This window comes from Egretta garzetta, unplaced genomic scaffold (assembly GCF_000687185.1).
Source record: "Egretta garzetta isolate BGI_Z169 unplaced genomic scaffold, ASM68718v1 scaffold553, whole genome shotgun sequence".
Classification (NCBI taxonomy): domain Eukaryota; kingdom Metazoa; phylum Chordata; class Aves; order Pelecaniformes; family Ardeidae; genus Egretta; species Egretta garzetta.
In genome coordinates this window covers 1,100,457-1,117,190 of record NW_009259328.1, presented here as the reverse complement: position 1 = coordinate 1,117,190, position 16,734 = coordinate 1,100,457, and the positions used below count along the sequence as shown (strand labels likewise).

The 16,734-nt window shown below is 39.9% G+C and overlaps 1 protein-coding gene across 1 annotated transcript in view; it reads right to left on the bottom strand.

Annotated features, from left to right (window-relative positions):
- Positions 1–16,734, bottom strand: part of EFCC1 (EF-hand and coiled-coil domain containing 1) — a 57,324-nt gene that overhangs the window by 34,103 nt on the left and 6,487 nt on the right. Inside the window, exons 2-3 of the mRNA XM_035892222.1 lie at positions 16,669–16,728; positions 14,926–15,332 (exon numbers count right to left, since the gene is read on the bottom strand). Of these exons, the coding sequence (XP_035748115.1) occupies positions 14,926–15,332; positions 16,669–16,728 (467 nt within the window). The remainder of the gene's footprint in view (positions 1–14,925; positions 15,333–16,668; positions 16,729–16,734) is intronic.

Below are 16,734 nucleotides of genomic sequence, written 5' to 3'. Positions count from 1 at the left end.
TTGTGCAGGATTTTGTCATACTAGATGCTGGTTGGACTCTTCAGCTATCTAATCCTCTACCCTACTCCTTATGTCCCACAAGCAGATGCTGATGAGGAGGTGCAAGAAGTCATGTGATGAGGTGTTAACAGGGGAAGGTTTCATCTAAAGCCGAGGGTCAGAGCTTGGCTTTCACACTGAAACAGAGGATTCAGAGATTTTTTTTTCTAAAATTCTAGCTAATATTTATCACTTTAACTCAAAAATTCTTCTTACCAGAGTAATTGTTCATCCATTTTAAATCCTGCTAATCTCCAGGTATCAGTGATATTTTGTAGTAACCACTTCTCATTGAGATGCACAAAGAATTAAACAGTATCTGTAAAGGTCGTAGTTCATCTTTTCCTCTCTTAAAGGTAATTGTAGGATCATTAACTAACGTGGGTAATAGCTACCTACTTCTGTGGTCATTATAATCTTAACTTTTTAGATGGGGAAACTGATGTGAAGGAAAAACATTAATGATTCTTCCAAAGCTACGATCTTAAGTCTGAGTCAGGACTAAGCTTAGAGCATGGGTCCTCTTAAACTGTAGGTGCATGAGGTAAGCCTGATTCTCAGAGCAATCACTGAGGATTCCTGTAGATGAGGACAAGGTGATGATGCCTTCTGAAATTGAACATATTTTGTTGTTTTATGTATATTAAAAGTTCAAAGAGAGTATTTACATACACATTTCCCCTGACATTCACATACCCTATTGTACCCTTAGTCCTTCCCCAGCCTTTCACTCTGCGGTATTTGTGTAGATTTGCATGATGACTCAAGCAGAGATGTCAGCTTTCTATTTAATACCCACTAAGGTGGTGTGTGTTTGTTTGTTTTAAATCAGTACTTTAGTTGCTTTCTTACTCCATGTAACCTTTCATCAAGCTAAGCATCTTGCAGGAGGGCACTCTGCAGCTTGCTTTACCTGCTGTGTAAGAACTGCTTTTTTTTTTTGTCTGCTTTGAACCTGCCTCCTGCTTTCATATGGTGGCTGATAATTCTTGCATTGGATGAGACTGAACAATTCTTCCCTATTGATCTTCTTGATCTCGATGAACGTTTTATAGGCCACATCTTTCCTCAGCTATATCTTTTCCACATCTTTAAGTGGCTAAATAGTTTCCATGCCTTTTTTCATGCTTATTGCCTTTTCCATGCCTTTTCCAGTTTTATTCTGTTTAGGTGGAAGGATCATAATTTCCTTTTTCTGATACAGGTGTTCTATGAATGTGCATGATTATCTTCTTTGTTTTGTTCTCCATCCCTTTCCTAATAAATTTTAGTATTCTATTTGCTTTCCTTACTGCAACTCAACAGGTATATCTTTGAGGTTTATAACTCTATGGACGTAATTCCTGAGTAGTTACAATAAGCTCAGAGTCCATCACTTTATCTGTTCTGCTGAAGCTGGAACTGGTGTTTGGTTGGGGTGTTTTTTCCCCCCAAAGTGCATCCATTTTTATTAACATGGTAGGTATCACCTGTTATCATCCAGTCACTCAGTGTCCTGAGATTATTCTGCAATTCTTCAGTCGGTCCTTTTTTTTTTTTTTTTTTTTTACCATCTTGAATTACTGAGTCATTTTTTAACTTTTTATTTTCATGATTATTTTCTCTAAAAATCAAATTATAATCACATTATAGTAGCTTTCCTCACCATGTGATACATAAAGCATATTTTTTCTAACTCAAATACAGACCAAACAAAACATGTTTTCAGGTACTAACCAAGGCAGACTACCAGTCATGGTTAGAATTAGGATAAAACTGAAGTTACGTATCCAGCTCCCCCTCAGACAGTGGATGTTCTGATCTGAATCTAAACTTCGGGATTGAGTTGAGACATAAATCAAATTACTGAGGTGGAACTTCACTGCTTTTAATTCCAGAGATTAATTCAGACTCACTTCTGAAGTACAGTATCTTCTGCAGTGTTTTTAATGAGATAGAAACATCTTGATATATCATGGGTTTTAATGTATGAGAGGCTACCCCTTCTTTTAACACAAATTAGCCTTTTTAAAATATAAAATCTATAATGCATATCACCCACTAAGCACATTAATGATATATGCAGTATGCATTTGTTTAACTGCGGGGGAAAGAAGCCCTTTAAACTTAAGGATATACAATCTAAGCCACATAAACTATTTACACCTGTTTTATAGCGCTCACCTCTGACCTGGCACTTTGTATATTGTATTCTGGGCCAGATCATGGTTTTACAGTTCCACTTATAAAGTGATGGGAAAAAATCTATCATTCTTGTAACCATGGTCACAGAAGCATATGTTCCCTGGGTCCTGGGAGGATTTTTGTCTTTGAAAAGTTACTTTATTTTAAGCTTGGTTAAAACACAAAACAAACATTCAAAAGCATTGGTTTGCTTAACTTCACCAAAAATAATAAACACCCAAAAGTGAACTGGGGCCTCTGCTTGTTGAATCAATGGATAATTCATAAGCCTGCTTTTGGAAACAATACAGTACATGGTTGTCTTTCTGTATTTCAGCAGCTCTCCCAGCTCACATTCATCTCTCCTATTGTAAGCCGTTATTACCATTCTCCCTCCAATACAGCACTTAATTAAAATTAGCCATTCCTGCGGCCAGCGTTAAAACTTTATTTTGAACCAGTACTCTGACCCTTTCTGAAGCTGGACTGATGACATTTCAGGTTTTTGTTATGCTGGTTATCCTACTAATCCTGTTTCCTTTGACCCAAGATAAATATCCATGGGTTACAGTTCATTTTATGCATGCAGGAACTTACAGGTGGTGTTGATGTAAAAGGGAGGGGGTCTGTCTTCCCACCAGCCTCTGTCGAAAAGAAATCAAGGAAACCAACAGCCGAATGTTTTCTGCTGCCTTTGGATGGGCCCCCTTTTTACCTCTCTCAACAGCCTCTTGTTTTGTTTTGTACAAACGACAGAGTTTCATCATTCATTCTGACTGTTTGATTTAAGCTTCTGTTCCCTGGGTCAAAAAAAAGGCTGGCAAGGGAGGAAGGATGAAAGAAGGGGGTGCTTTGACAGCTCCTTTTTCACGGTAATGAGCAGAACTGCTCTTTCTTTCCCCGCTCCTGTTTACTGTGGCCTTTTGTTTCTTTACAGAGCCACATGAAGGGAAGAAATTGCTGGTTCAGCTTTGCCTTCCAGGGACTGACCAGATAAACTGGAGGGCTCTGGGTGTCTTTTGTGGGCTCTGCCTATGGAGTCCTTGCTTTGTTTAGGAGTTATTTACTGTTTATTTCCTGTAGATAATGACAGGTAAATGCAGATTAATAGAATCAAAGTTTTGACCTGAGTACGTGAGGCAGCAAAGCATCAGTTACTTCTGGTGATTTCTGTGCTGTGTGTCATGCTCATTCATGAAAGAGACCTCCATCAATTTAGCCGGTCTGTGGGAGCCTGCTACAGAAAAGCTCGCTTTGCTTGGAAGAGGAAGAAATAATTGCTACCTTCCCAGCATTAATAATCTTCTGTTCTGAAAAGAACATCATTCAATAAAGAGGTAATTTAGATTATAAGCAACCTGTATGCTAGCTAGAAGAAATGACTTGTTTGATGCAAGACAGTGCTATTTGTAGAAGCAAAGCCTTAACTGTTAAGGTTGGACTACTGCAATTTAAGTATAAATTACTTTTAGTACTTCACAAGTGCCAAGCCTTAGGGATTGACAGCTTCTCTGATTTATATAAAGTACAGGTCTAAACACCTCAAAACTCTCAGGATTTTAGATCTTTAATAATGATTATTTGATGTGAATTCAGAGCTTAGATCATTCATATACTGCATATTGTTTACTTAAAAATGTTTAGATGTGTTTACTTTTTAAAGTTTCCTTTTTTAAATGTATTTGAAGCATCATTTGGAAACCATAAATCATTATGAACAAAAAACCCCAAGCCGAAGAGAGCAAAGCAGGTGGGTAACAACAGGAGAGGAAGAAAAGTAGCAAGTGTAAGACTGACAGCACAAAGATGGACCCAGTATATAATTCTGCTGTATAGAGATTAATCATAACTTTTTTGAAAGATACCAACCCCCTGGCTACACTGAAAGGTCCTTCATTCAAAGCCAGTGCATTCACCTGGGAGTATCCTGCCAGGGGTGTTCGTATTTTGCAGCCAGAAGGCTTCTCCTTCTGCAACACCAGTCACATCACAGCCAGAGCTCCAGCAGTACAGCAATACACAGTCTTTCTGACAATATAAGCTCAGAGCATTCTTTTTGTTTTGGTTTTCTTATTCTTTTTTCTCTGCTAAAGGAATTGTCCATGGGAACTGTGGATAGTATTGGAAACGAAGCAGAGCTATATACATTCATTACTGGAAACACAGATCTTTCAGACTAAGGACCAGCTTCTCTCCTAACTTTTGCTTATAGCTGCTCAATTTATTTTTTTTTTGTTTGGTTGAATTGGGACTCTGAGGAAAAATATTTTGCATCTACAGAAACTGCGTCTTCAACGGCAAATGAAATATTTTGTTTTGGTTTAATTTTTTTATGTCTTAAAATGGTATTTTTGAAATTTGGTTTAGCTACACTGATTTAAAGTCATTCAGAGAAGAAGAATCAAAATGCTTCAGCAAGAAAACATCCAAATAAAAGACCACAGTTTTTCTGCTTTTCCTTTTATTTTTGTCTATGTCTGTATCTTGCCTGATATAGCCTAAATATGTAACTAGCTTGAACTGTTTCCAAACTGCATTTTTGGAGGATGAACTATTCAGCCTGAGTCCTTTCCCTGGGTCTAAATTAAATCAGAGCAGTCACTGTAAGTGAGAGTGGTCCATCTGTTTACCTCATTCATGCCAGATCTGTCAGGCCACCAAATTAAAACACTATAAACAGCCCCCTTGTACGTCTCTTCGTCCTGCCGTAGAGAATAGCTATGAGACCTGTGCTTTTAAGGGTATGCCTATGTTGTGCAGTGTAAAATCACCTGAATTAATTCCGAAGAGCTGGTGTTTGTGCTGTGCAGCTCTGTGGCACTCGTGGGGTGCTTGGGATGCTGTGCTGATGCAGCTACACCGCCCTTGGCTCACTGGGAGTCCACGCATTGATGCACCACAAAATGTAGGTGTACCCCCAGTTCCATACCTACTGTTGGAAATACCACCTTTGGATATTTGCTGACACAGAGATGGGTAGGATAACCTACTTTTCTGCAGTTTCCATAAGCATCAGCTTTGCTTTGATTGCTCATATTTCTGTTTGTGTAGTTCTCTGCTCAGCAGAGTGCTACTTAGACCTACCAGCTCCAGGATTGTGAAAATACTATGCTCAGAATTCAGCTTAAACCTGACAATGTTCTGCTTTAAACTTGGCTGACCTCCCTTACGCAGTGACAGATACTTTTATGTTATGTGAACTGATGCCAAGGACGTGATGGGGTCAAGCACAGAAAATAAAAGCAGAGCAGATGTGCTGTGAATACCAGATTTTTCAGTGTTATGATTAATGTGGCATCATGAACCTTCCCTGAAATGTTCTGCTGTGAGGAGAGACTTCACAAAACAAAGCACAGGGCCCGATTTTATTCTGTAGATTTATTGAAAGGTTTGGGGTGTCTCCACTGTAATCTGATTCCTAACACTTGGCACCTCTTTTCTTGAAATGGATGACGTGTGATGTGATGGCAAGTAGTACTTGAAGCTCAGGTGCCCTTCAGAGAACATGTTTTTTCCCAAACAAGGAGGGACTGCAACACACAGTCAATCACAGCCTCTACGCCTTATTTTTCAAGTGGTTTTAAGATCAATGCTGTGAAGGCTGAAGTCACTTGGTATGCAGAAGTAAATTGTTAAAGATGTGTCATGCTCAAAGCTCAGACCTGACATTTATTGTCCAACCTTTTTTTTTTTTTTTTTCCATGAAGTACATTCCTATGTGAAATGGCATTGGCAAACAGAATACAGTCAGCATCCTGTGATACAGATATCTGCAATAACAATCAAGCTTCACTCCATGCTTTACGTTTTCAGTCTTTGAAGTTGAACCACAATTTTGTAGTCCTTTAAGGACACGCATATCTATTAATTTTTACCAGAATTCATCAGATTTTCAGATAAGCATTATGAAAAGGTTTAAAAATGTATTTATGAAAAAAGGAATTTTTATAAAGAATCATAATGTAAATAACTCGAGCCAGCCTCTTGATATATCTCACAACTTTCAGATTGAGCACACAGGTAGGTTCCACATCTGGAATTGTGGAACTATCTTGTCTCTACAATGGACTGAAGCAAATACTTTGACGAGCTGATCCTCCTGCCCTCCTCCTTCCCCTCTTCCCTCCCTCCCCTGCCCCCAAAATTTCAGTCTGTGTTTGAGTTTCCAGTTTGGGATTATCTTAGAACATGAAGCTTTAAGATTAGATGCATTTAATCAAAGTTGTACTTAGACTGCAGGGCATTCTTTTCTAGCTTTTTTTTTTTTCCAGTTTGAAGGCAGCGTTTTCCCTAGGTAGTGGCTGCAGTTTTTCTTAGGTTGTTTCAGTGGCTACAGTTCTGAATAGCTGAGATTCAGATTGCCAGGCAAATCTAGGAAAATATGCTGAGTATCACAAAGAGAATACCCCAAGCCAAGCACTAGAGAGGCAAATATCAGTGTGGATTTTAATCATTCTGCTAAGCAGGCAGACAAGATGCCGATAAAATTGAAAAACTGTACTGGAGAATGAAGGGAAGAGAATAGTGCAGTAAACATGGCCAGTGATTCAACAGGAATTCTGACTACAGTGAGAAGACAGGTAAACAGAACAAACTCCAGCAAATATTTGCAGTACAGCTAAGTAACTGTCTCTTGTCACTGAAAATACAGAAATTGCCTTTTATTTCCTAACAACAGCGATGTTTATTAGCTTATCCCCCAACCTGCTTAGAGTCCAGGCAGTTTTAAATACAGATTGACTATCTACCTCTATGCGAGTATCCCTGGCAGTGTCCTAAGTAAAGTAATGCTATTTAAAATCTTTTGATCTTGCCTGTGCTATCCTAAGGATGGGTTTTAAGAACTGAGTTTGGCTGTGGGTTTGCATTGTGGTAGTTCCCAGTGAAGTCATGGAGTCAACTAATTTTATTTTCTGAATATTTCTGCAGGTCTCCAGATAATTTAGCATTTATTTTACATAGAGGAGCTTTTTGAGAGTTAATAATGAAATAGAATGGTTGCCTGTGCATCTATTAAAAAGCTAGATTATTTCTTTCTCTGGATGGCTAAGTCTAATAGACAACTGGTTGAAGAAAGCTGCTGAAACAGAACATATTTCTTGCAAGTCAAAGGATAGGTTTGAGTGGGCTGGTGCCTCTAGCATTTCCAGATTTCATGAGTTCATGCTTTTTTCTGGTGCATAAATTAAAAAGGCTTTTTGTTGAATTTTCAGGGTTTTTTTAAGCATAACATACTCAAATTTGCCTTGAACTATTCTAGGCTGACTTCACTCATCTTGTCCTATCATTGTTGGTTTGGGGATGTATTCAAGAGATAGGGCCTCCTTCCCTGCAGAGCAGACTATTTTAGCAGAATAAATTAGTTTAATCTGTTTGAAAACTTGGGTTGTCAGCATCTATCTTGCAAACTACCTTGTCTATTTTGTATCCTAAAGGAAAGTGAGATGAGGAGCAGAGAGTAAATAATTGCTTCTTATTGCTTTAGTAGAACTCCTCCTCATTTTCATTAAGTAATTTTCAAGTTTTACAAAGAAAAGAAAAAATAAAATTTCTTTGCTTTTTATTCCTGCAGCAGAATAAAAAGCTTAAAAGAATGCAGAATTCTCTACTTGTGCCTGAGTGTAGATGATCAGCAGTGTTTGATTTTCTAAGTAACTTATGTGAATTGACAGCAAACCTGACATGCGCTAAACACACTTGAGATACAGTTGGTTGATTTGTTTTATCTCTGGAGGGGCTCAGTGGAGTCATCAAGTATTTTATAATAAATGTGTGTTTAAGTGCCTGAGCGAAGCAGTTGTCGATGCTCTTGTCCTTTCAGGATCTCACCCCTGGTGTTTTTACTTCAGATCTTTGTCAATGTCTTTGACATTGAGAGAGGTAAACATAGAAACCCCAAGTTTAAGCCACAGGTTACACTTTGAGGTCATATATTACTGGTTTGCCTAACAAAACTGACCTGAAGAAAAAGTAAATTTTTAAAATACTGCTGGCTCTTCAAAGCATCTATTAGGGGAGGTCTGGCAAACATCCATTCAGTAGCTTTATTGCCCAGTTAGGTTCTTGTTACTCCTATGAGCAAAGGAATGCTGCTGATGAATTCAACAGGTCTGACCACATGAGTGTAGGAGCAGAGAGCAGCACAGTGGGACTGGGTCATACAGAGACCTTTTAGTGAGGTGGGGAAAAACTGGAGCACTCCAGCAAGCATCTTTCCCTCTTTTGCTACAAACGTGTTAGGTTTGCTTAAGAAACAAATGAGAAGCCAAGTGCGTGACTGCATAGGCAACACAGAATGGTCCTCCTGGCTCCCCAGCAAGATTCATAATGAGCTGTAACACTTTGTGACAGGAGGCTACAAACTCTTGACTTATGGAGGCATTTTTCTTGGTAATTTAATTGTTCTTTTTATGCAGCTCTCCTACACTGATGTTAGTTGGCTTTTAGGTCAAGAGAGATGCATAGATCCCAGTCTTGTCAAGCTGATACCTCCATTCCCAGAATAACCCCAATGCATCAGAGTTTTCTGTGCTTGTATCTGCATGCGGTGTCAGGATCTGTCAGATGGATGATATCGAGGTTAATGCAATTCTAAGGTCTATAAATTGAACACAACAGCAGTGGTGTCCCATCACCAGCCAGCTAGGCCCACCAGGCAGAAGGTGATGTATTGCTAATATTTGCTGTAGAAAGGTGCTGTACAGGAGTTCACCCAACTAATCCAGAGGGTTGCAACTGAGGGCTACTTACGAGCCAGGACCATTTCTGTTTGATTTTGGTCCTTGCAATGATAGGGAGAAAGTGACTTTGTTCTAGGAGGTGCGCTTTCAAAGCAGCATAGTCTCTGACAGGGTGTCCAGCCTTATGAAATGCTTTGAAAGGGATGGGGGGAGTAGGTTTTTTCTTTAAAGTTATCTTTGTGTATGAAATTAATCTTTGATTTTTGCTGGCATAAGACAACCTAGAAAGCGTGGGCAGTAAAAGGTGTCCCTTTTCTTGGAAAAAGACTATAAAGCCAGAGGTGTGATGCAGCTTGTCAGGGCAGCCAGATGAGGGAGGGATGGAAGGAGGTGCACGGCTGTTGCTGTGGGGGTCCACTAAGCTGCTGGCTGAATTTCCAGATACTAATTCAAGGGAGAGTAGCTGCAGAAACACCGACTGCACACCTTCTGGAGAAAAAATAGTATCTCTGGTATAGGAGGGGTTAGCATGATTCAAATTACACACAGAAGGGCAGGAGACAGCTTTAAAAAGGAAGCTGCATGTGTCAGATACTGTGTATGAGATGACAAAACTAACTCCTTTGGCTTGAACTATCTCTTTGTTCCTTCTGACTACAGCAGGGCTTGTAGTATGCTTTACCCTTTCCGTCCCCAGGAAGGTATTTGCAATGAGGTCTGCTAAGTGACAGCTACAGTGGGTTCAACAAATGGTGCCTCTGCAGAGCTGTGGGAGGAGGCCTGGGATGCAGCAAAAGCACATCCACCCCCGTGAATGGGCCGTGTCTGTATGTGTGGTGTTGCTATTGTGCTCGCAGTGATTTACTCCCCACACAGCAAATAAGGCAAGCCAGATGAAAAGGAGGATTTAGTGAGAAGCCAGGGAAAGTCGCCCAAGGATAAATGCTGTGGAACTAAGAGCCCAGCACTGAAAAAGGCTGGAGAACTGGCTACATTTCCAGTGTCAGAATTAGCACCTAAGTACAAGCTCTTCTTGCATTTGAAATAAAACTAGCCCTTCCATAGAAAGAGATGCCTACATTTTCTTCAATGTCAAGTTAATGTATTTAAATTGCTCTGTACAGTTCTCTCTACCATATATAACAATAACTTCCATTATCCCTTTTTGTGAAATCAAAATGTTTGTTTAACGTGTTTCAAATGAATAATATATCTGATTTGCTTGCTTAGCTCATGATTCTTCTATGGCTAGAAGTAGTCTAAGCTTCATATGATGGGAACACATTTGCCTGTTACTGTTAACTTCTTGAAAAAGTTAAAAGTTCTGCGGTTTTGGCAGACTTCTATGTAATATCTAACTTCTTTAAGTCTGAAGTAGAAGAAAATACCAGGTACAAGCAGAATTAGAAAATGAAATGAGGTTACATTGGTTCCTCCAGAACAATCGGCTGAGTGCTCTTGCAGGTGAAGCTCTGCAAAGTGACATTTTATTTTGCCCTCTATGAGCTCAGTTCCCTGACTCTCATCACTCCTGCTGACTGCCATCAGTCACTGCTCCCTGCCTGTTGTTGCTGTCGTCCGAGGACGTACTTACCATCCATGATTCTAACCGGTCTTTTGTGTAGACCAACACATACATACCCAGGGTCTCCATTCAAATTTTGTGCCATCTGAAATAAAATGCCAAGAGGCCCTTCACCTTACAACCAGCAAGTAGTTGATAGTGATGACACTAGACAAGCAGGAGGTTGTCCAGACTTTCTTTATTTAACGTCTGATTTTTAAAATAGAACAGCTCTAGAATGCCTACATATAAAACATGCATTATCATTCAGATTGGAAATAACCTACTATATACACCTTCTTTTGTGGATTAGTGCTTCCTTTCTACGGCTTTTGTTTCTTTGCCTAACAGAGCTGACTCTGTATCAGGTAGGAATATTTCCATATTCCTCTCCTGTTCTTGGATTATTGATTTGGATCCATTTGGCCCATCTCATAATATTTTACAGAGTAAATGATAACCTGAGAAACTTTTGGAAGGATCAGAAAAAAATTGAACTACGTCTGATATAGGAAAACCTACAGCATAATTTTCTAGAAAAATTAATGCTGGGGACTTTATGAAAGAAATAAATGCGGGAAATCATGTTAGAGGCCTCCACCTTCGTATTTATAAGAGAATATGAGGGGATGAAACAAGCCTCTGCATTCCATGTAAAAAGGGTTCCTACTCATTCACACATAAATGCTGATGGATAATTAAGTAATTTGGGAGACAGACCATGCATATGGGAACCATTTTTGGTATTTTATGACCCCTTCCATTGACCTATGTAATTACTGTGCTGCTGGCTAACACAGCAACATAAGACCTCTGTGAACATCTCCCTTATGAAGTTACTTCCATTCTAAGTGACCTTTCTTTTCGTTTGTTACAGTGGGATCAAAAAAAGGTTGTTGAATTCTGCTATTCCCTCCAATGGTATTCAAGAGAAAAAGATCTGTAAATTTTTTTAAGTAATCAATTTCTAAGCCACCTACAATGTAGTATAGAAAACAGAGCCAGCTTATATTTGGCAAGAACAATTCCCATCAAACCAACCTGATTTCCTTCTCTGACAGGGAAAATGGCTGAATGGATAAAGAGAAGCAGTAGATGTGACATTTTAATTGTAGTAACATTTTTATATGTGGCGTTCTTATAAACAATACTTACAAATCATAGGACTATATTAGAATACATGGACGGTGTCACCTTGGGCTGTAAGTAAGTAAGCAAAACTTACTGAAAAAGATTAGTTTAGGGAATAGCTGTTAATGATATACTCTCAGATAGAGCATATCAAGTGGAGGTCACCAGAATCTGTCCTGGGACCTAGCCAGTATGCTCATCTAGGCTTCCAACTTTTGAAAAAGAAATCACAAATGTACTACTGACACCAAGCTGGGAGGGAACGCCAACAATTTGGAGGTTAGTCCCAATGTCATCTTGAGAATCTGGAAGAGTAGCCCAAAAATCAAAAAGCTGAGCTTCAGTAATAACAAATGAAAAGTCCTATATCTGGGGAAAATTAAATAAGTGCACCAGTACAAAGTGAGAATAACTCTCTGGGCAGCAGTGCATAAAAAATGGGGCTTGCATAACTTCCCAAACTCTTCCGTATACTGTGAAATATGCATTTTTGATATAATAGCAACAATAAAGCGTACAATTTCTTGTGACATGACTGTTTCCTCTGAAATGAATATAGCTCATGCTTTTCAGTAAGGAGTTACTTGAAATTTATCTTTAAAGTATCTGAGCTGACCTATTGATGAGCCAGCTGAGATAGCAACATTTTGCATTACATTTGCAGGAGTATGAATCTGTGGGCAGAAAAGGCCCACAGTAATGAGGTATCCTAATTCAGGAAAACGTTTAATCACTTGCAGGTACTTCCATGCTTTCCTGAATAGATGCAAACTCTGTTGTTTCCTGAGTTAGGGAGTATAATTTAAAGTCATTTTTGTGATTCCAGGCCTAACTGATAGCAAGTTGGTGTAAGATGAAGGTCTAGAAATGCGATTTAGATGCTTAAAGAGCTTTGAAAATCTGAACCTAAAAGAAGAAAGCATTTTCTTCTTCACTTTAGAAATGCAGAAGTATAAATAGAACAGTGTGGAAAACTCATGGAGCAGTCTCATTCCTGAATATGGTCCTCTCTGGAAGAAAATAAGACTTTGGCTGAAGTAAAACAGTGACCATATCAAGCCAGTTAAGGTGAATTCTCACGAGAAAAACCTGCAACCTTAAATGCTTTCTGCAGTATACTTAGTTTCTTTCCTACCCATTTCTTTATGCTGCTACCTTGCAGCATTAATTCTTGCCAAACCTAGATCCTACTTACACACTTTTTGTGGTACTTGGAGAAAACTGCTCATTGGAGTAGTAACTTAAATACATACTGACATAAAATAACATTACAAGTAATACACTTGCCAATTGACTGGGGTATAGCAGCTGTCCCTCCATCTTTACGCCCTGGCCAACTCATCATCTTTCCCTCAACGTTTACCTCACCCAAACTATGCCCATGGGTTTTGGACTTCTGCACAAGAGAAGATGATTCTCTATGAGCAGAAGGAGTTTCTGTAGCACAAACGTAAGCAAATAAAGTGAGTGGGACAAGCTACAATGCCAGAGGCTGCATAGGGTAGAGATCGCCATACTAGAGTTAAGTTCTTTCATCACCATAACATAGAGTTCTGCACCGCTTAACTTACGTATTTTCTGCTGGTTTGGGTATCTCTGTGCCACGCTGTGGAATACGTGGAATGATGGTATATGCTGCGGAACTGTGGAATACGTGACCCCAGGCATGCAAGTCACAGGCATCACTGTTAAATTGTTTAGGCCAAGAGCTGTAATACACAGACAGGGAGATGGAAGTGCTTTATGGCTACCAGAGAATCAAGACCTGTTAAAGGGTCTTGCACATGGAAGCTGGCCTGGCCCTGTGCTTAATGTGCTGTGGGGCTAAAAAATGGGTCTAGTTTCCAAATCGCGCCATTCCTGATCTTTACACTCACTTTAAATTAGCATGCAATTTTAAAATAAATATTACAAATTATCTTAGAACATAAAATTTACATTTTTAAACTCACATTATTTGTTGTGATGTAACCCACGAAGTTCCTGCTCTGCAAGGCCCGGTTGACATTTCTTATTGCCTTTAACTAGTTCATCTCTACCTGCTTAAAGGTGATTTTTTTTTTATGCTTCATCCTACTTTGGCAAAGCGGTTCTGCAGGACAAGAACTCATCTTAAATCTTTGGTGCTCACACCAGGGAGATCTTGGTAGACTGGACAAGTAGTGTGATCTATCTCAGCACCAAGAGTTGTATTGTTCATCCAGATACCCCTGTAAATGACAGTCGTCCTAGACATTGTGTGCCTTCACAGTGTTTTAAAAAGCCTACAGATGTTTAAATACACGTTTTTATCTTCTGCAGCCACACAGGTATTAATGTACACAATGCTTACAGAAAGATACCGGATAAAATGATTATTTTTAGACTTTCCTCGCTTCATAAAACAGTACAATAGCTACGACGCTACAAATAACTCCCTATGAATTCTTCTTATAAGCAAACAGAGGAAGTATAAGTTTAGGAAGAGACAAGGACTTCAGAATAGACAGTATATTAAAATACTAGTTTTAGTACAGTTAGGAAAAAAATGTTAAATATTAGCTTTACTTTGGGTCAGTAAAAATACAAACAACATTTCATTCCATAGGTCAGTTTGAAACTTGGGCAGAATTGCCTGGCACTTAGTAACCACCCATGAGTCCAAGTTTTGTCTGAGATAGAAAGCAGCAAAGGCAGTGAGCTATTAAATTTGTAACCAACTTTCTGACTTTTGGGAACGTATTTATTTCTGCTGTTATGAAAGTGGGGTTTAGTTGGATGATGTATTTTTTGTTTGAGGCTCCCGCTATATTATTGTATGGCGTTAGGAGAATGTCTTAACTTTTCTCTTCTGGAGTATTACATGTTCTGCCAGTGAAGAAGTGATAAAGTCACAGCAGAGTTTAAAACTGCTGGCCAGAAGTTGACCTTGAGCATTTTTCTCCAATTCGCATGGCAAGTTAGAACAGCTTTCATAAGAAATATCAGCCATCTGATTACAGCTGGCTTTGTAAGCATGACCTAACTAGCAGGAAATGTCTGAACTGGTATTAGTTAAGGTGAAAAAATAAGTGTGTTGGAAATGGATTATGAAGGACTGACAGCTATTTCTTTTGAGGCTTTCTGGTTGCGTGCTGTTCCTGTGTGTTTGAGGAGTAACTTTGGCTCTCTGTAGATCAGCACCCTTATTTTGACCTACTTCCCACTGAAGAGGGCCAGTTCTGTTATGGATCCCTACCAAGAAAATTGATAAGTAGCTTCTATTTTGCCTCTGGCTACATTTCAGAAGATGTATTTGGAGACATTTAATAAACTACAGCTACAAAATACTGCAATTTTATAGGCATTTTTTGACGGACTCACACTTACCTATACTGCTGCAGTTCTGATTCTAGCTGCTGAATGTACGTTTGCAGGTGTGGCACTTTGTTAGCTTTCACTTCTAGCTCCTTGACTTTGCCAAGACTGTTGAGAACAGCATGTCTCGCCTCTTCAACCTTCTTCCTCATTTCTGCTTGTTCTCTCTTCAGGTTACGGTTGCAGTCTTCCAGATTGACCAGAGCTTCCTGAGACCTCTTCAGCTCTATTTCCAACTCTTGATTGAACCTAATTGCTTCTTCAATTTGCCCATCTCTGGAGCTCCGGGTGAGTTCCACTTCCTTCAGGACAATTTGAAGGCACTTGGTCTGGGGGTGGTTCTGTGTTAACTGTCTCTTATTCCCTACAAAACAGCTCCCCTCTTCCTTATGGTTAGCGTGGCTTTTCCGCAGTCCTACCTGTAGAGAACAGGAGGGGAAAGCAGGGAGAAATTAATGCGTTTTAAAGCAACTGACGTTTTAATCAAGACTGAAAATGGCTGGATTGTTTGTTTATTTTTTTTTTTTTTTAATGACATATACTTGATCGGCAGCTAATCAGCTACTTAGCAAAATACAGAGACAAGGAAACAATCTCTGGGAAGTAGTTTTTAAATACATATCTATAAATTTAATTTTAAAACTACTCATTAAAGTGTGAAATTAAGCTATTGAACAAGTTTCTGTATAGCTTCAATGTCGTTAGTCTGTCCTCAAAAGGCAAGCAGTATTTGAAAAAAAAAATATTTCCAGTTACGTTTTTTAAATCATGTTCAGTGGAAGTGAACAGAGGGCAGCTGGGGGTGTTCTGGACCTCTAATCTCCGTCCTCCTTCTGATTCTTTCTGAGGCCTTTGGTGACTTCGTGTTTGCTTCTGACTTCCTTTCACTTGTCAAATGAAAATGGTAAAAGTGGCTTTCACCTTCCATGGGGGATGTTGCGAAGAGGGACAGCCAGCTAGTGCCAGATGGAGGCGTCACGCAGGGAGCAGGGTTCCATGAGCAGTGTGGTTGTATTAATTCCCACCTGATCAGACCCAGCAGAACACCCGGTGAACTCAGCCCTTCAGTGCCTTGCCTGTTCTATGCTATTTCATGCCAGAGTACCTTAACCACTGTTATGTATCTATGTGTTTCACTTGAGCCAGTACAGCAGAAACAGAAACCAGCCTCAGAATTAACGGGGCTCTGCACAGGAGCCAGACACAATTCGAGTCAGCCCCTTCGCAGAACGGGCTCCTGCTCTGAACTCTCATGACCGCGCTCTGAAGAAAACATGCTTCCAATGTTTCTGATGTTAGACTATGTATGACTGAGTAATTGCATGCGCTTGTGCAGGTAAGAATCCCAAAGTTTTTTCTTTCTTTGGAAAAAAGAAAAAAAAACCGCAATGGTGCATCCCTGGCCTATAAGTGACTGCATCTGCAATAGAAAAAGCAGCATTATACATTTAGGTCTGTTGAATTGGCATCTATGTTTTGGCAGGGTGGTTTTCAGTGTATCCCTTAAGCGTATACAATCACTCCAGTGGAAAGCAAGAAATGTTGTGTTGTCTCCCTAAAGGCTCTACGTAACCAAACTTTGCTAAAAGTTACCGCCGAGGACGAAAGAGCAGTCCGGCCCTATGACCGGTTGGAGGCCGGAGAGGATGTCAGCAGGGGATTTTCCGAGAGCAGCGTCTTTCCTAAACTACACCCCGACCGAGGATGCCTTAAGCCGCGGACGGCAGGGCGAGGCTTTGGAGGCCGGGCGCTCACCTGCAGGGCCAGGCAGCGGGCGTCGCTGCTCTGCAGGGCGGCCCGCATGTCCTCCACCAGCTCCCG